The sequence below is a fragment of the Felis catus genome, chromosome E2 (genome assembly GCF_018350175.1).
Source record: "Felis catus isolate Fca126 chromosome E2, F.catus_Fca126_mat1.0, whole genome shotgun sequence".
Classification (NCBI taxonomy): domain Eukaryota; kingdom Metazoa; phylum Chordata; class Mammalia; order Carnivora; family Felidae; genus Felis; species Felis catus.
The window spans coordinates 13,955,883-13,975,151 of record NC_058382.1 but is presented as its reverse complement, the minus strand read 5'-3'; the positions used below and the strand labels follow the sequence as shown (position 1 = coordinate 13,975,151).

Below are 19,269 nucleotides of genomic sequence, written 5' to 3'. Positions count from 1 at the left end.
GAGGTTCCCGGCAACAGATGGCCCAGGCAGGGCTGGGGCTTTCAGACCAGAGGATGGGAGGGGGTTGGCCATCTGCACCTGGAGGCTGGCTGAGAGCTCCTCCCCACCCCCACCGCCACCCAGCGCAGAGAAAAGAGCCGGGAAGGGGAGAGCCACTTTTATTCTGACTGAAGTTTCAAACACCCTCCCTTACCCCCTCCCCAGCACACAGAAAGGATGGAGCCCGGGAGAACACAGCTGGTGGAGGGGTGAGGGCAGCAAAGGTGAGGGCTGCCTCCACCAGCCACCGCTCCTCCCCTTTCACTGGCCAGATCCGTGAGAGACCTGACCCAGAGGTGTGGGGCTCCCCATCTAGATGAGTCTGGATCTGCATGACTGGGTGCAGAGGGCCTAAGGCTCTTAAACGTTGGCAAAAATAAATTAATCCCTGGCGTAGAGTTCCTGGGTGCCCACACGGGAGTGGGAAGATCAGGATATGGGGGTGTGAAGTTGGGAGTTCCCTAGCTGGAGGTTTCCCCAGCCCCGAGGAAGGGGGCTAGGCAAGAACCAGGAAATCAGACCGGGTGGTCCCCAGGCCTGCAGGGGAATGGAAAGGAGGCATCACAGCAGTGGATGGCCTGCTTTGGGGCCAGAATCACAGGATGGAGGCCATCTAAAGGGTCCGACCCCAAGTCCCTTCTGGTCAGGAGGCTGCAGGCAGAGGCTAGGCCTGGCGACTGGCCCAATAGCGGTGGTAGGTGTCCTGGAAGAGGTCCCGGCAGGCGATGTGGGCGCGGAGGCGGGCGCAGGCCAGGAAGGCCCCTGCCAGCTTGCGGTGCAGGGCATAGGTCTCCTCCGGCGGTGGGCGCAGCCGGTGCCGCAGCAGCACAGGGATGAGGCCCTGCACTCGGCGGGCAGTGTCACCTGCCCCAAAGTCGTAGGGGCCCTGGGTGGCGAAGGGCTCCCCCAGGATCATCACTGCCTCCACGTGGGCATCCGAGAATGCCTATGGACGGGGAGAGCAAGAGACCCGCAGTGTGGCATACAGCCCCCACTTAACCCATCTCCCTCATAGTCTCAAGTATAAACACAAGCCCCCTACTCCCTGAGGAGTGTTAAGTATCTGCCACTCCTTCCAGAACCTCTAGGCCTCCCCCAAATGGCTCTCTACTTCCTCTCAGAGCCTCCAATAGAAAAGTAGCCCTCAGTCCCTAGAACAGAGAAACAGCCTCCATTTCCCCACCCCCAGTACCCACTAGCAGTCCCCCACTCCCTCCTTCTAGAATAGATAAATGGGGCCCATTTCCCCAGGGTTTCTGTGTAGCCAAGTAGCCCTCATTCCCCCACTCCTCCCCAGAGCCCCCCAGTACAGATAAGCAGCTCCCTACCCACCCCCGCCCCCCAAGTGTTTCCCAACCTTGGTTTCAAAGCCTGTGAGGAATTTGAGGTCCCGGGATTTCTGCAGGACCCGGTCTCTGTCTCCATTGGCTGCTGCCATCACCACCTGGGAAATGGGTGTTCATCAGAAAGTCAAAGGCCAAGGGAGTGGAGTTCAAGGAGGGCTCTTGAAAACTGGAGATGAACCAGCTAGAAGCCTGGCCCTCCCTGTACCCACCTGCATTCTTGTCTACTTAAGCCCTCTCCCCTAGAAGCTGCTCCCTCCTCACCTTGCCCCTATCTATATCTCCCTCAAGACTGTTCCAGAACCTGGGGGTGGGGGTGGTCAGGGGTTCTACCCACCTGGCCTGGAACACAGTGCCTGCCTGGAAATTACCACAGTGAAACAGCCAGAGGGAAGTAAATGTCAAGTCTATTTGTGGGTCCACACACTCAACTGGACAAGGATGTGACCATGACCCAGACCTGCATGTGAGGCTGCCATGGGGCCATCTCTGTCATTGCCTGGGTGTCTGTCTCCTACAGGGGCTTGGAGCCCCAAGAGAACAGGGATCCCGGTTGTGCTTAGTCCCATGTGGCACAAGTTCTGGCATTCAGGAGGTCCTTGGTGAACCTTTGTTTGGCAAATTAGTGTGCGGAGCTAGGCACCTTGCCAGACGTGAGTGCACGTGGGGAGAGCAGGAGTTGAGGGCGCGGACAGACAGAATCCAGAGCCAGCCTGCTTGGGCTCCATCCCAGCTACTTGCTGGCTGAGAGACTCTGGGCAAGTCGCTTTGCTCTGGGGCCTCCACTTTCTCATCTGTGAAGTGGGGATGATGAAAGTGTCTTCCTCATGGGTGGCCGCAGGGACAAAGGAGGTGGGATCTGTGGGGTGCTTAGCACTGAGCCTGCCTGTAGAAAGAGCCATAACCATGATGAGCTACCATTATTAAGAGGTGCACGTGAAGGTCCCTACTTCACAGAAAAGGACAAAGGCTGACTGGGGGAATAGCAAGGCGGGGACTGGAAATCTGAACCACTTTCTCGGGAGGAAGGGGAATACGGAATTAAATGTGGCAGTTCTAGTCTGTCCCAGTCCCCCCTGCGCGAGCCTGTCTGGCCATCTGTCAGGCCTGTGGTCCTCAGGGACTGGTGTGACAGGGCTTTTTTAAACTGGAAAAGGCTGGAGAGACTGGAGGAGAGCCTTGCCAATAGCCCTGGGGGAGAACGGGGGGACACACAAGATGTCCCAACTACACAGAGAGAGGCCTCAGCTTTGTGCCTCCAGTGGCCTTGAGAGAGGGCCCAAGGGGCCTGTGTTATGTGTGTGTGTGTGGGGGGGATTACCAGCCCCTCCTTCCTGTCCTTATGTCACCAGTGGCCCCATCATCCTCTAGTCCCCAAGCCAGAGCCCTGGGTCTTGTCCTTTCTTCCCTGTCCTGGGCTCCCAGCCCCCAGTCTCCCAGGCTACCTGCTATTCTGAGGGAGTTTTCTAATTCTCTGTGCTTCCCTGCTCAAATCCCTTCCATGGGTCCCCATGGTACCTGGATTAAAGTTCAAGCTGCAAAGCATGGCTTTTCAGACCCAGAGTGATTTGGCCTCAGAGCTGGCTCCTACTCTGTCCTAACCTGCTGGCCCAGTCAGAAATGAACTTCCTTTTGGTCCTCTAGGACTTCCTATTGAAAGTGTGGTCCTGTACCAGTAAGCTTTGACATCACCTGGGAGTGTGTTAGAAATGCAGCATCTTATGTCTGACTCCAGACCACAATTTGCATTTAATAGGATCATGCTGGTCGTGGGGGCTGTGGGGTTCTCATATACACTAAAGTTTGAGAAGCGCTGCTCTAATGGGAATATCCCTTCTCTCCTCTTGGCCTTTTTATGTTATCAGTCTGGAATACCCTCTTTGCCTCTTCCTGACTGGGCTCCTCATCCTTCAGGTTCCTTCTCTGAGGCCTCCTCCTCCAGGAAGCTCTCCCTGACCCCCTAGGCTGGCCCAGCCTCCCCCTCTGGGGTCCTACAGTCTCCTGTGCTTCCCCATTCCAGCCCTGACCACTCTGGGTCCTTACTGTCTGTTCCCCTCCTGGTCTGTGAGCTCTGTGAAGGTGGACAGTAGGTTGGATTGGTTGCTGTTGTCCCTGGGCCCAGAAGAGGGCTGGGCACAGGGGGAATTGTCAGAGAATATTTGGATTGATGAGTGAATGAATAGAAGACCCAGGTCAAATGGCTAATCACAACAAAAAAATGAGATGCCTTGGAGGCAACGAGACGCCACCAGTAAGTGGGTGGGAAGGACGGGCAGCAGAAGTGAGGAAACGCTTCCTGAGGAGAGCTGTGCCCCCTCCCCGACCACGAGCAGCCTGCCAGAGAGGTATCTGAGTGTAAGGCTGAACACTAAGGCCTGCGACAGCCTGGGGTGTGGGGAGGTGGCAGGATGGCCACTGTGGGCCTCTTAGAAGGGAGCTGGTCAGGGTTTGGGAGCCCGGGCTCTGGACCTAGGCTCCCTGAGTCTGGATCCCTAACTTCTTTGAGCTCCAGTAAGTTCCTCTGTAAAGTGAGACTAAAAATGGTCCTGCCCCCACACACTATGATCAGGTATCACATGTATAGCACCTAAAGCAGTGCCTGACATATTAAGGGCTTGGTATTTGTCAACCGTTACTATTACTTTTGATTTCTTAACTCCAGACATGATACTGCTCCTTCTCCCCCTCACCTCGGTAGTGGGCTTAAGGCTTGGCCCTTCAAAGACCCCAGAGTTGGGGGGACTCACCTCGATGTAATGGTCTGTGAATTCAGTCCCAAATTCCCGGCTTGCACCAAAGTCCAGCAGGGTCACCTGGGAATGGGAGATGGTAAAAGGGATGCTGGGAGTCCACCCCCCACCCCCACTGTCCATGGTGGGGGGTGGGGCACCCGGGTCCATTCCCACATCCTGCCTCTCCTCTCAAGAGTCCCGGTATGGCTGCCTCCCTGGGTTCCTGGCTTTGGGCCCACGCTTCCCATCCACCCCTGCATAAAACCTGAAGGGACATGGCTTTTATATTTCTGGTCCTACTTATTTTTATAATAACAGGTTTTAGGCACAGAAAGAAATCTAAAGAATAAAATACGTAGAAAAGCGAAATGAACACCCACAAATCCCACCACCAGGTTTAAAATATTAAATACCTCCCACGGCCCCCAGCCTGTCTTGTCCCCATCCTCTCCTCCAGGGCCACCACTTTCCTAAAGTTATTATTACTGAATTATTATTTCCTGAAATTCCCATGTGTGAATTTCTATATTCTCTACATATTCGGGCATCTGTGAACAATAAACAGTAATGCTTTGTGTGTTTTAAAACTTCCTTCCTACTGGGGGCACCTGGGTGTCTCAGTCGGTTAAGCGTCCAGCTCTTGGTTTTGGCTCAGGTTATGATCTCACAGTTTGTGAGTTCGAGGCCTGTGTCCAGCTCTGCACTGTCAGTGCAGAGCCTGCTTGGGATTCTCTCTCTTCCTCTCTCTCTCTCTGCCTCTCCCCTTCTCGCTCTTTCTCTCAAAATAAACATTTAAGAAAACTTCATACAAAGGGTATTTATGATAGGTGTCCTGCAGTTTATTCTTTGTGCCCAGCATGGTTTTGCAATGTATCCCCGTTGCTATGTGCAGCTCGAGCTCATTCATTTTTTTTTCACTACTGTGTTAGGACTTCGTTGTGTGAATATATCACAAGGCGTTTAGCTGCCTGGTGGACACCATGGTTACTTCTGGGTTTGGCTATTAAAAACAGTGCCCCGTGGACACATGTGTAAGAGTTTCTTTAGGGCAGCAGGGTTCACACTATTGATCACAACCCACAGTAAGAAATACGGATTATATTGGACACCAGTGCCCATGCACACACAAATATAAGGTCAAACAAAAGCATCCTGAAATACTCTGGATCCCTCCCATCTGCGACACACTGATATTCTCTACTCTATGGCTTTAAAACAAAAAATGCTGTTAGGGGCACCTGGGTGGCTCAGCATCCAATTCTTGATTTCAGCTCAGGTCATGATCTCACAGTTGTAGGATCGAGCCCTATGTTGGGCTCTACACTGGGCGTGGAGCCTGCTTGCAATTTTCTCTTTCCCCCTCTCTCTGCCCCTCCCCCACTTGTTCTCTCTCTCTTCACGCTCTCTCTCTCTCAAAAAAAAAAAAAAAAAAAAGATGTTGAGACCCAGTAAACTGATGTCAGGACTCCTATCACACCCCCTTACCTGCAGTTAGAAAAATACTTCCAAGCAGTTTGAGCCTAGGAGGGATACAGGGTATCTGTGCACTGGGGGGGGAGGAGGTGTCAGGGGACTGAGGCTGGAGACTCAGTGGGGCCACATCACACTCAGCAGAAGGCTCAGACTTGATCTTGAGGCGGCTGGCGAGCTGCAGAAGGGACAGCTTGGCCAGATTTGGTTTTAGAAAGATCCCTCTGGGGACAGAATGGGTACAGACGACTTTGGAAAGCCATCTGGCAGCCAGGCACGCTAAGTCTTTCAGTCCAGACCCTCGGCCACCCTGTGTCCCCTGCTAGGAACACTCTTCGCTGCTCTTCAGGTGGCCCTCCCCTTCTCATCCTTCTGGTGTCAGCCTGAATGGCACTGCCTTTGAGAAGCCTTCCTTGACCTGGCCTACGCCGTGCTGAGTCAGCCACTTTCCCTGGCTTCCCCCAGCCCCCTGTGCTTCCCCATCACTGCCACTCTGGCCCACGTTTCGCCATCGTGGTACTGACTACTCAGTCAATCACTGTCTGGTCACGGGTCCCTCCGCTGTTCTGGGAACTCTGAGAAGGGCAAGGATCAGAGTTGTCTTGGCATCACTGTCAAGAGGCAGTGGGCGCTTGGCGCGTTCTAAGTGAATGACAAGCGCGGCAGTGATGATGAACAGCCTTCCGTAAGCGGTGCCACTGGGCAACCACTGCCTCGCAGAGATTCCGTTTCCCAGCAGCCCTTGCACCTAGACAGGCTGTGTGACCAGTTCTTATCAATGGAATGGTATAGGGAATGATGGGCCACATCTGGCCAAAGCAGTTAGGCAGGGCGCTACCCTCTTAGCTTCTCTTTCCCCTTTCACTGGAAGGAGAGCATGGCAAGGCCTAAGGGCATGGCACAATCACAGAAGGGAAGGTGCCTGGGTCCCTGAACCACCGTGCGGAGGACGGCCACTCCGGCCTGTTATGTGGGTAATAACTACTGTTGTGTTGAGCTACTGAAATGATCGGGAACTGTGTGTTACAGCAGCTCATGGACCCTGATACACATCCTAGGGAACCAACCTGGTGGCTGGAGGCATCGTACAGGAAGTTGGCCCAGTTGGGGTCCGTCTGCATGAATCGGAATTCAAACAGCTCCCGCAGACACAGCCTCAGGAGCTGGAAGCAGATCTGGAGTGGGGAGGAGTAACAGACATCACAGAGTCGGCCCCTGTAAAGCTCTTTCTGACCGGAGAGGGAGGACTGCGTGTCTAGCCAGCCCTGCCAGCAATGACCTGGGGCAGTGCCCTCCCTACTGTCCCCTCAAGACCACATACCTGGTTCCGGATGTCCTGGCTTAAGCCCTGGCACTGGTCCAGGGGGACCCCTCCAGCCAGTTCCATGCCCAGCACCCGCGTTGTGCACAGCTCCTCAATCACAGCTGGCACTCGGAAGAAAGGGTCACCTGCCAACAACTGCCTGGGACAGAAGGGAAGGGAAGGGACGGGACTTCATCCTTCAGGCCCCTGGGGCCCAGCTTGAGGCCTCCTCCTCTTCCTCTGAGAGGTGCTCCATGAACAGCTTATGTCTTGCCTTCCCTCCTGCCCTCCTCTTGCCTGTCTGTCCTGAGTGATGGACGAGGTGACGTTCACTCAGATATTTCAGTCGTTCACTCATTCACCAAATACCTCCATAGTGCCTACTCTGTGTCTACCCTTAAGCTGGATGCTGCTGGAGCCCCAGTTACTGCTTCCCTACCGAAAACACCTCTGTGACTTCTGGCTGCCCCAGGATGAGTTCAATGCACTAAGCTTGATGAGCATTACTTCTTCATCAATTTATTAATTAATCCATCCCAAAAGAAGTCGCCGATATACAAATCTCCAAGTCCATAGTGATACTCGTCGGCAAGTCCTTGGGGTCATTACTCTGAGTGCTGGTTAACACTCTGACTCCTTCTTGGTATCTGTCCCTGTGCTGGGCGAGGCTGAGTGCCAGAGGGGTGGATGAGCTCTGGGCCTGCCCCTTGGACACCAGAGACTCTAACAAATATACAAACAGGCCAATAATCGACTGGGGTAAGTGTGTCAACGTAAGATTTGGGAGGCAAAGGTTATGAGCGAGACTCGTGGTTGGGACCAGTGGCAGGGCTAGGCGGGGGGTGGTGCAGGGGGGCAAGGAGGTCGTGAAGGCCAGGGGAACGATGTGGGTTTTATTCTAAGGGTACTGAGAAGGGGGCTTCCAGATCTCACAGACGAATGCTCTTGCCCAGCCTGCTTCATCCTGTCCTCTTCAAGGCCCCGCTTTGACGCTTGTATTTTTGTCCCTGTTATAAAATATTCGGTATTTGAGCCACTCCTGCTGGGCTGATGAAAGCACAATCCCCTTTTTCCTTCACTCCCCTATGAGGAGGATGCTGTCCCAAGCATGCAGATTTCAGCCACCCAGGCTGCTAAGGGCTGACCTGGGACTGAATCCCACATCCGAGTCCAGGGCCCATGCCCCTAGTCACTGTCTTCTACTGCCCCTTCTCTTGCTCCGTATCTACTGACCTTGGCTCAATAAACCCGTGGGCCATGCTGTGGAGGGTCTCACCGAATGTATCTTAACTGCTGCACATCACGATGCTTCTAAGATACCACCACACGGTTCCCCGTAGGTGGTTCATTGATTTTCGCTGCTGTATGATATTCCGCTGATGGATTATGCCTTCATTTATTTATCTACCCTGCTAGATGAACTTGGTAGATTTGGGTTGTGTCCACTTTGGGGCTATTGCTGCTCTGAGCATTCTGGAAAAGGCTGATGGTATACACAAGCCCAAGGGGCCCTGGAGCATTTATTTAGCAAGGAGGGCAATTATGGGGTTGTATGGGAATATTGAGCCTTGATGATGCCAAACTGAATGCTTATCTCAATTTCTCTCCCTGCCCACGGTATGTAAGGGTTGGCCTGGAGCCCTGTCCTCTCTCACTCGCATCACTGTCAGACTGCTTATTCTTTGTCCAGCGGAATGACGGTATCTCGCGGCATGACTAAGTGCCTGTCGACAAGTCCTTCTCCTTCCTCAGACTCCATGTGGTTATGCGTCCCACTCGACAGATGAGAAAAGCGACAGAGAGAGGAAGTGGCGTGCCCAAGCTCCCAGAGGACCCAGGGGGTAAATCAAGGCAGGGGTGAGGGACAGATGGATGAGCAAGTGAAGAGAATAAAGAGTTTGCAGGTCCCACCCCAGGGTTCCAGCTGCCAGCGGCTGGGGGGTGGGATATCCATTTCCCTCTCCTTCTGGGAGGGAAGCAAGGGGTCCCGGGGCTGGGGGGGGAGGCGGGGCAGGGACTCAGGGGGCTCAGCTCACCTGAAGTTCTGGGCACAAGCCGCCTCACGGCGGTAGTCGCACTCCCAGGCCAGCTCCTGCTGCAAGGCCTGCAGGCTTTGCTCAGCAAACAGGCCTGAGGGGGCAGCCGTGTCAGCCAGGGCAGGCCACGGCCTGCCCCCGCCATGACAGCCACCCCCAGGCTTCCACTCAGGGACGTTTTCTCTCGCTGTCCGTTTGTCTCTCGAAGCCCCTCATACCTTCTGCTCCGTGCCTTTTACCACGTCGTCTGCCCACACACCTGCCGTCCGGCCCTCACACGGGCCTCTTCTGAAGTCTCTCCTGGGGCCTCTCCCACAGGCTTGTGTACCAGTCCCCAGGCATCTCTTCTGTGGTCACACACAGCACCTACTCTCTCTTTTTCATAGCCTCTCGCACCGTTCTCACGGCCTCGAAATCTTGTGTCCAGGACTCTCTCTCTCTCTCTCTCTCTCTCTCTCTCTCTCACACACACACACACACACGCACGCGTGCAAGAGGTCCTGCTTACACTCCCTTCCTGCTTCTGTGCCTCTTTTCCAGACCTCCAGTCCCTCTCTGGGCACCCTGTGTGTCTGTTTCTGACTTTCAGCATAGGCTTCTGTCTCTGGTTGTGTCAGAATCTCTAAGTTCGTCTTTTTCTCACACACTCAGGTTCTCTGGGCTCTCCCTGCCTTGGTGTCCCTTCTGTCTCAAACGCGTGGACTTACACATTCGCCCACACTCACACCCTGCCCCGAGCCCCACTCCCTCCCTTCAGGGTGTCCCGGCCGCAGCCAGGGCTGGAGTGCCGCCTCACCCTCGGGCAGGGCCACACTCATCTTCAGCACTGCCAGAAGGTTCTGGATATCACTCTGGATGCTCTGGGCAACGCCTGGGTACTGCGAGCAGGAGCAGGGAGGGACGGAGAGCGGGAGTCACTCCTCCGGGACAGTGGGGTGCCCACCCCCGCCCTGCCTCTCTCCTCACCTGGATCTTCACGGCCACCTCTGTCCCATCCCTCAGCATGCCCTGGTGCACCTGCCCGATAGAGGCAGCAGCAAAGGGCACCTCCTCCAAAGAGGCCACCTTGGCCTGCCAGTCCCTGCCCAGCTCCTCTTCGAGAACTCTCTGGGGACAGTAGCCAAAAGAAACAACCATCATCACTGTTGTGGGCAATGGAGTTCACTCTGTGTTGAGCGCTTTATGTGTTAATAATCCCGTTCACCCCATGCTGGCCTCTGGGCTAAGCTCCTGGCTATTACCCAACTTTACAGATGAGGAAACCAAGGCTAAGTCTTTTGGCAAAGGTGACAAGCCAGGTGCTGGCAGACCGAGAGACCCGGCCTGAACCTGTACTCCTGAGGCCATGTGGACTATTGTGGGGATTGCTATTATGTAAAGTCAAGACTGATAATAATCCTTCACTATACTCCTATATTGTATCATCAACTCAAGGTTAATGTGATAAAGAAGAAGGGGCGCCTGGATGGCTCAGTCGGTTGAGTGTCGGACTTCGGCTCAGGTCATGATCTCATGGCTTGTGAGTTCGAGCCCCATGTTGGGCTGCGTGCCGACAGCTCAGAGCCTGGAGCCTGCTTCAGATTCTGTGTCTTCCTCTCTCTCTGCCCTTCTCCTGCTCGCACTCTGTCTCTCTCAAAGATAAAAGAAAAACATAACGTGACGAAGAACTAAGGGGCACCTGGGTGGCTCAGACGGTTAAGCATCTGACTCTTGGTTTCGGCTCAGATCAGGATCTCATGGTTTTTGAGTTTGAGCCCTGCATAGGAGGCTGTCAGTGCGGAGCCTGCTTGGGATCCTCTCTCTCTCTCTCTCTCTACCCCTCCCCAGCTTGTGCTCTCTTCTCTCTCTCTCTCTCTCTCTCTCTCTCAAAAATAAATAAATAGGGGCGCCTGGGTGGCTCAGTCGGTAAGCGGCCAATTTCGGCTCAGGTCGTGATCCTGCAATTCATGGGTTCGAGCTCTACATCAGGCTCTGTGCTGACAGCTCGATTCTGTGTCTCCCTCTCTCTGCCCCTCTCCCACTCATGCTCTGTCTCTCTCTCAAAAATAAATAAAACCTTAAAGGGGCACCTGGGTGGCTTAGTTGGCTGAGCATCCTACTTCGGATCTTGCAGTTCATGAGTTTCAGCCCTGTGTCAGGCTCTACGGACAGCTCCGAGCCTGGAGCCTGCTTTGGATTCTGTGTCTCCCTCTCTCTCTGCCCTTCCCCTACTCATGCTCTGTCTCTCTCTCTCTCTCTCTCTCTCTCAACAATAAACATTAAAAAATTTTTTTTAATTAAAAAAATGAAAATAATAATAAATAAACTTAAAGAAAAAAAAAAAGAGCTAAAATTTACAGAGGGCTTCCTGTGAGCCGGGTCCTACCCAGAGTGGCTTGGAGAGGGGCAGTAATAACCCAGGGTCATGTGGTGAGTGAGCAGAACAGAGATCAGAAGGAAGGGAGGCAGCTGGATCCAGATTCCACACCCTTAGCCAGTTATTAGAAGAACAGCTCGTGTCTTGGGCACTTACTCAGTGCCAGGCACTGTGCCAACCTATTTACAGACATGATCTCCTTTAATTAAAAAACCAGTACTAATAACAGTTAGAACTGGCATGTCACTTACCGTGTGCCAGGGGCCCTTTCTAAGTGCTTTACCTATACTGATTTATGTAACCCTATGATGTGGGTGTTGCCATCCCCACCGCCATTTCACAGATGAGGTAACTGAGGCACAGAGAGGTCAGGCCCCATGTCTGAGATCACACAGGCGGTACATGGCAGAGCCAGGATTTGAACTCACAAAGTCTGGCCCCCAACCACGGCACATCCCTGCCTCTTTAGGAGCCGTGACAGAGCCCTGAGCCTGCCAGGGACTGGACCAAGCGCCCTGCACCACTCTCTCACTTAGTCACCTCAGCGATCCTCTGAGACGTGTTTTAGTGGTCCCCATTTTACAGACAGAGAAACTGAGGCTCAGAGTCAGTCAGGGAGTAGCGCCATGAAGCCAGGAGGGTCAGGCGGGTGGAGCATGCCTCCCTCACCAGCCCTCCCCGACCGGGCACTCACCAGCATCTGCCAGCGGGGCATGAAGTCGGCGCTCTGGCGGACCCGCTCGAAGATGCGCTGAAGCTGGGGGCTGATGAAGCTGTTGTCTTGGGAGACAGGGGGACAAGGGGAAGCGGTGAGGGAGGAGGCGAGGGAGGGGCCCCCGTGGGAGTAGCTGAAGTTGGTGCTTGTTGGTGTGTGGGGGTGGGGGAGCCGTGAGGTCAAGGGTCAGGAGTTGAGGCTCACGCTGTACCCTGGATGCTGAGCATTTGGCCAACCTTGAGGGCGGCCCCCCGAACTGTACACAAGGTCTGCACGATCCGCTCGGCATTGGCCTCTGACAGGAAGGGACTGGAGCCTGGCCGGGTGCCGCTCTCTGTGGGGCAGAGAATAATCATTTGTGTCACAAGCACAAAAATAATCATTGTAGCACTACCGCATAATCCCCAGAATGGCTAAAATGAAAAAGGCAATGCCAAGTGCTGGCAGGGACGAGGAGCGGCCTAAACACCCACACTGCTGATGAGTGTCGTGGCACGGGCCCTCTGGGAAGTTTCCAGTAGAGCATACACCTATACCTGGTGTAACTTCTCTCCTGGGTATGTACCCAAGACAAATGCATGTGTGCGTCCGGAGAGTCCTAGAAGGTTCCCAAAGAGCACTCCTCAGAACAGTCCCCCACTGGAAACAACCCAAGCGACAGTCCATTGCGTGAGCAAAGGCATGTTGGAAACAGTCACAAAGTGACTGCTACAGCATTGAATGAACAGCCTGCGTCAGCTCACAGTGACACAGAGGCATCCCTCCGACAGAACGTTGAGCCAAAGCAGCCAGACACATGTGAGAATACGTTGTCCGATTCCGTTGGTCTAAAGAGCAAAAACAGTCAAAACTAATCTTGGGGGTCAGAAGCCAAGAGGGTGGCTTCCCCTGGAAGGACAAGTGGCCAAGAGCGGGCAGATAGGAGCTTCCAGAGAATGAGAGGAAGTGATTCTCAAAGTGTGGTTCTAGGAACCCTGAGGGACCCTGAGACGCTTCAAGGAGGCTCTGTGAGATCAAAACTACTTTCATAATAATGTTATTTGCCCCTTTTTATTCTCATTCTCCCATAAGTGTTCGGTGGAATTTTCCAGAACCTCCATGACCTGTGATGATGCCATTTTTTTTTTTTTGTAATTTTTTTTTTTAACATTTATTTATTTTTGAGACAGAGAGAGAGACAGCATGAACAGGGGAGGGTCAGAGAAAGAGGGAGACACGGAATCTGAAACAGGCTCCAGGCTCTGAGCTGTCAGCCCAGAGCCCGATGCAGGGCTTGAACTCACGGACTGTGAGATCATGACCTGAGCTGGATCATGACTGAGCCACCCAGGCGCCCCGATGCCATTTTTTTTTTAAGAGAGAGAGAGAGCACAAGCAGGAGAGAGGGGCAGAGGGAGGGAGGGAGGGAGGGAGAGAGAGAGAGAGAGAGAGAGAGAGAGAGAGAGAATCTCAAGGAGGCTCCACACTATGTGTGGACGCGTGTGGAGCCTGACGCGGGGCTCAATCTCACGACTGTGAGATCATGACCTGAGCTGAAATCAAGAGCTGGACGCTTAATTTACTGAGCCACCCAGGAGCACCAATGCCATTGTTCTGACAGCTGATGGAATGTGTGTGTGTATTCTTGTGTTTTAAAATGTTCTGTTTTAATCTCTAATGCAGTAAATACCCATAAATACAACGCAAAAATATAATCCATAAAAGGGTCTTTGGGGTCCTCATTCTATTTTTTAACAGATTGAGATATAATTCGCCAACCGTGCAATTCACCTCTTTAAGGTATACAGTTCAATGGCTTCTAATATATTCAGGGCTGTACAACTATTACCACAAGCAATTTTGGAACATTTTCACACTCCAAAGAGAAACCCCATACCTATTAGCAGTCACACCCCCCCCCCCCGCATTTCTCCCAACCGCCTCCCTCTGAGCCCCTGGAAACCATCAATTTGCTGTCTCTATGGATTTACTTATTCTGTACATTTCATATGGATGGGCTCACACAATATGTGATCTGTTGTGTCTGGCTTCTTTCACTTAAGATAGTTTTAAGATTCATTCACATCGTAGCATGGATCAGTACTTCATTCCTTTTTACAGTCGAGTCATATCCCATTGTATGAATATAACACATTTTGTTTATCTATTCCTAAACTGTAAGGGTGTGCAGACTCCTGAGACCAAAAAGTTTGAGAACTGCTGCCTTAGGGTTTCTTGCTCTGCGGAAGCAGATGTATCCACTTTGTGAAAATGAACCAAGCTTCGCGCTTAGGATACGTGCACAGCTCCACATATAAATTATACGATTACTCAATAAAGCATTTATTTATTCATTTTTTAAAATTAATGTTTATTTATTTTGAAGGAGAGAGAGACAGACCATGAGCAGGGGAGGGGCAGAGAGACAGGGAGACACAGAATCTGAAGCAGGCTCCGGGCTCTGAGCTGTCAACACAAAGCCCGAGGCAGGGCTTGAACTCACAAGCCGTGAGATCATAGCTTAAGCTGAAGCCAGACGCTCAACCAACTGAGCCACCCAGGCACCCCAATAAAGCATATATTAAGCTTTTATTTATTTGATAAAAAATGTACTGAGCTCTTTCCCTAGCTAGGGCTTGCCCTGTGCCAGGCAGAATTCCAAGTGTGTCTGTGGATTCTTTGGCTCAGTCCCCACAATCAGCTCAGGAAGTAAGAACTACCAATGCCTTGGGGCGCCTGGGTGGCTCAGTCAGTTAAGCGTCCAACCTCAGCTCAGGTCATGATCTTATGGTTCATGGGTTCAAGCCCTGCATCAGGCTCTGTGCTGACAGCTTAGAGCCTGGAGCCTGCTTTGGATTCTCTGACTCCCTCTCTCTCTCTCTCTGCCCCTTCCCCACTCTTGCATGCTCTCTCTCTTTCTCTCCCCCCCCCCCCCCCACAAATGAAAAATACACATTAAGGAAAAAAAAAAAAACCAGACAACTACCAGTGCCTTAACTTTCAAGGTGAGGAAGCAAGACATTCAGAGAGGTACAGTGCCTGGCCCTGGGTCACACAGCACAGAAGTGGCAGAACAGCGTGTAGACTCAGTATGGCCTTACCTAAACCCTAATCCTCCACTTATACACGACTTTTTATTTTGAAAAAAATCCAAACGAACAGAAAAGTTGCACACACAGTATAATGGACACCTGCACACCCAATTCAAACTTTTCACGTTCTGCCTCACCTGCATAATTTATCTGTGTGTGTGTGTGTGTGTGTGTGTGTGCGCGCCCAAACACTCACCGTCAGTTTTTGCAGACCATTTACATGTAGCTGCACTCAACCTGTGCTAAAAGTAAGGATGTTCCCCTACACAATCACAGTGTCATAATCACACCTAAGAAAATGAACACTAATTCTCTAATATCTCTAATACCCCTATTCAGATTTTCCCATTTGTCCCCAAAAGTCTTCGATAGTAACTTTTCTCAAACTGACATGCAATTATGGGTCACACATTTCATTTGTCAGTTCTTGTGGCCTTAGTCCCTTTTTAATCCAGAATATCTACCCCCATTTTTGTTTCCAGACATTGATTTGTTGGTGGAATCTTAGCCACCAGTGCTAATTTCAACACCTCTCTTTCTATCTCTGTTGACCACAGGCCCCCTGACACTCCTATTTTTCTCACATGATATACTTCTCCCCATCATGACCCTGAAAGCATCTTCACAATGACCCGAAGAGGTGGGTACATCATCATCACTGACATCATCCATTGTCCAGAGGAGGAAACTGGGGCTCAGAGAGGTGAAGCCACTTGTGCCAGGTCACACAGCAAGGTCAAGGTCTGAACCAGGCAGTTGGCTCACTCACCTGATGGTAGATGTCCTCCTGGCAGGGACTTCTTGGCCACCTCAGCCAGCACTCCCAATCCCAGGCCGACAGCCAGTCCTGGGGAGTAAGAGAGAAGGCTGGGTACCTGCTTGCCCCGGGCTTCTCCCCCGACCCCCTGTCTGTGCTCAGCCTCTCCCTAAGCAAGCTGTCTCCCAGCTTTCTGTTGGCAACTCTTTGTCTGTCTTTGTCCCCAATTCAGTCTCTTACCCACTCTCTCCCTGCCTGGGGTTCCCTTCAAGGTACAGCTGCCTCTTTCCCTACCCCTCTCTCCAAGTCTATCTACAGGGTCAGCAGTTCTCACCCCTGGCTGCACATCCCAGTCACGTGAGGAGCTTTGGCAAATACAATGCCCATTATCATGGCCTGAGATGATCCTTGGAATTCATGTATGTGTGTGTGTGTGTGTGTGTGTGTGTGTGTGTGTGTGTGTGTATACACACATATATAGTTTAAAAATGTTTTATTTATTTTTGAGAGAGGCAGAGACACAGAGTGCAAGTGGAGGAGGGGCAAAAAGAGGGAGACAGAGAATCCAAAGCAGGCTCCAGGTTCCCAGCTGTCAGCTCAGAGCCTGACGCGGGGCTCAAACTCACAAACCATGCGATCGTGACCTGAGCCGAACACCTGAGCTGACACCTAACTGACTGAGCCACCCAGGTGTCCTCATATATATTTTTTAAGCATCCTGGATGATTCTAGTGTGCAGCCAAGAGTAAGAAGGCCCCCAAACGATCCCCCTGAGTCTCTCTGTCTTCCTATGACTCCCGTTTCTCTGTCCACACTTCATCTTCTTCGTGCCTCTCCTTGTCTAAGTTGGTTTTTCTCCATCTCTCCCCCTCCACATGTACCTCCACATGGTACATTTGTTTTGGCCTCTTTGTCTCTGTCCCTTCTTTTGATGTTATCTCTCAGCCTTTGATTTCCTCTGCCTCCTCTGTCTCCTTGTCCCTAAAGGTATCTTGAGTCTATCTGCCTCTTGCACTATCCCCATTTCTGTAAATAATTGAACTGGCATTTTCTGAGCACTTGCTACCTGCCAGGAACCATTCCTAGCACCTTCTATGCATTGCCTCATCTTGTCCTCACACCTGCGTGAGATAAGTTTCACAGAAAAACTTCCATTTTACAGAAAAGGAAATCGAGTCTCAGAGAAGTGAAGTAACCCGTCCAGAGTCACAAAGCGAGGATGTAGCAGAATCAACCCCTTGAACCTAGAGCCAGGGATCAAAGCTCTAACCAGTGCATTTGACTCCCTCTTTAGACTGTGAATCAGTATCTTTAAAACTTGAACCATCATCCATACTAAAGAAGACACCTGCATTATAACAGTGGGTATGTATACATACATACATATATATGGTATGTATATAAATATATGATACATATGTAATATAATATAAATGTATGTTATATATACAATATGTGTAATGTTTCATGAAACGAAAATTTCCTTTACATGTGCACCCACATATTCCATTCTATTCTTTTGGATGCTGGCTGCAATCCATTGAATTATTTCATGCAGATCGTGACCTGAAGTTTGAACAATCCTGCTGTATAACATAGGGTCAAGTCACTTCTCTTCCCTTAGCCTCCATTTCCTCATCTACAGAATGGAAACTAACACTCATCACTTCTGTGCAGAGATCGAGTGCACATGGGGCCTTGCACATTCAAGCTCTCAATAAATGTTACTTTCCTATTTCTCTTAGTTTTGCAAGCGTTTGCCTTCCTTCCCTTTCCATCTCTTACTCCTCTTCCTGTCTCTGATTCACCCTCTCCCTTACTTCATTCTATAAATGTGGCCTCCTCTGTTCTAGGTCACAATTTCCCACAGTCACACCTACCCCCAAAGTTGGCCAAGCGGCTGATGCGGGAAGCGGGCACCTTGCGTTCTCGAGAGCGGTCGCTCAGCTGGGAAATGGGGAGAAAGTCTAAGGGTGGGAAGGTGCCCAGGGAGTCCAACCAACCTGCCGCCATACCCTTCCCCAAGCTTGGGAGGCCAGCTGCCTTCAAGGGGTGTTGCTGGGTAGGTGGGAGACAATGATACCTGGGGCCGGGGTGTCTTCCTGATCCGAGTCTCCCGTGCCCTGCGAATGTCCTCCTCACCCAGGCCTCTGCTAGGCCCACCCTTATGGAACATTTGGGCCCAAGAACCCCCACATGGCCCCTGCAAGAAAAGTGGATATTGGTAAGGAGTGGAGGACACGGGATCTGCCTGGCCCTTTTGGACCCCTCCCTGTTATTTTACCCCCTAAGGCCTCCCTCAGCCTCTTCCGCCTAGGAGCAACCCCCCCCCCGCCCCCAGTCTCTTACCCACCAGTGGGGCCCAGGCCCCAGGGCCCCACAAGGCAGACCAACAGTCCGGCCCAGTTGTCCACAAGTCCCCCGAAGTAAGCCCCCCACCTCCAGCCACATCGCCTGGGGGAGAACAGGAGGGATTATTCGGGTAGGAGTTGGCACTGCCCTCCTTGCTTTGCCTTGTCCTTGCCAAGCCCTCACATTCCTCTGTGTCCACCCTAATAGTCCCACCCACCAAAGATTTCCTCTCCTGTCAATAATTCCCCGAATTTCTCCTGGTTCCCTCTCTGGTTGCTAGGAACCCATAGCTCTTCCTGCGCACCTCCGAAAACCCACTTTCGCCCTGTCCCACTCCCCGCCGTTGCTAGGGTCCTCCCCGGTTGCTAGACACCCACAGACCTTCCAGGGCTACCTCTCCACTCCTCTGAGCCCCCCTCTTGCTAGGCACCGCCTTCCTCTCTGTTGCTAGGCACTCACAATTCCTGCCCCCCACCCCCGTCCATTACTGGGCACCTCCCCCCGTTGCTAAGCACCCACTGTTCCTTGGATCCGGGTCCACTACGCGCCGGGGCCTCTGGCGCTTCCGGGAATCTCCGCACGCCCGCCCACTCCGGCCAGCTAGCCAATGGAGGAGCAGCAACTCACTGACTGGCACGTAGAACACCCCGCTGTGCGTGAGGGGCGGGGCCTAAGGGTGGGCGTTGGGGCCTGCTGGGGATTGTCGCTGTACCGCAGGAAGGCGCACGTGCCATTTCGTGCTCTTCCGCTCACCTGAGTGCTGTGTGCTTGGCCAACCTTTCTCTTCCCCACACCGTCTTTTTTGCAAACATCCTTTACAAACTCCGCATCCCTGCTCTGCACGAACGTCTTGCCAATGTCCCTTATTTTTGCCCCTAGCAGGCTGGATGTCTCCTTTGAACACGTCCTCCCAGCAAACATTTCCCTTGCCCTGGGAGCCCCTCCACTTTGCCTCTGCTTCAAACACCCACAACCTGGCACCCAGCCTCTTCCCTTGCACAGATAAACCCCATGCCTTGCTTGCCAACTGTCTCTCTCTCATACTCTCAACTCTCCTGTGTACATAAACCCCCTCATGCTCAGCCCCTTGCACAC

At 52.4% G+C, this 19,269-nt stretch overlaps 1 protein-coding gene across 7 annotated transcripts; it reads right to left on the bottom strand.

The window, feature by feature from the left end:
- Positions 1-142: 142 nt before the first annotated feature.
- On the bottom strand, positions 143-18,780 carry COQ8B (coenzyme Q8B). Of its 7 annotated transcripts, none has more exons than XR_006590697.1 (16): positions 18,694-18,779; positions 18,172-18,276; positions 17,906-18,025; positions 17,703-17,769; positions 15,835-15,912; positions 12,206-12,328; positions 11,974-12,059; positions 9,890-10,030; positions 9,720-9,801; positions 8,924-9,017; positions 6,906-7,047; positions 6,652-6,759; positions 5,600-5,762; positions 4,130-4,195; positions 1,397-1,483; positions 935-985 (listed from the first exon to the last, which is right to left on the bottom strand). XR_006590697.1 is itself a non-coding variant. In XM_011289889.4 (15 exons), exons 2-15 carry the CDS (start codon positions 18,271-18,273, stop codon positions 704-706), a joined length of 1,578 nt encoding a protein of 525 aa, XP_011288191.1. In that variant the 5' UTR covers positions 18,274-18,276; positions 18,694-18,778; the 3' UTR covers positions 143-703. The 7 variants fall into 7 exon arrangements, 4 of the variants coding, with proteins under 4 accessions (XP_011288191.1, XP_044902821.1, XP_044902820.1 ...); XR_006590698.1 differs by lacking the exon at positions 935-985 and adding an exon at positions 2,026-2,268 and having other exon boundaries at positions 18,694-18,780; XM_011289889.4 differs by lacking the exon at positions 5,600-5,762 and having other exon boundaries at positions 143-985; positions 18,694-18,778.
- Positions 18,781-19,269: the final 489 nt, after the last annotated feature.

What these genes read in the sequence shown, in the direction of transcription:
- COQ8B (XM_011289889.4), bottom strand. Translation starts at nt 18,273, where the DNA reads ATGTGGCTGGAGGTGGGGGGCTTACTTCGGGGGACTTGTGGACAACTG. An exon ending in TGCCCCGCTGGCAGATGCTG is followed by an intron (nt 10,031 to 11,973) that starts GTGAGTGCCCGG and finishes TACTGTCCCCAG; the next exon opens with AGAGTTCTCGAAGAGGAGCT. An exon ending in ACGATGCCTCCAGCCACCAG is followed by an intron (nt 4,196 to 6,651) that starts GTTGGTTCCCTA and finishes TCCCATTCCCAG; the next exon opens with GTGACCCTGCTGGACTTTGG.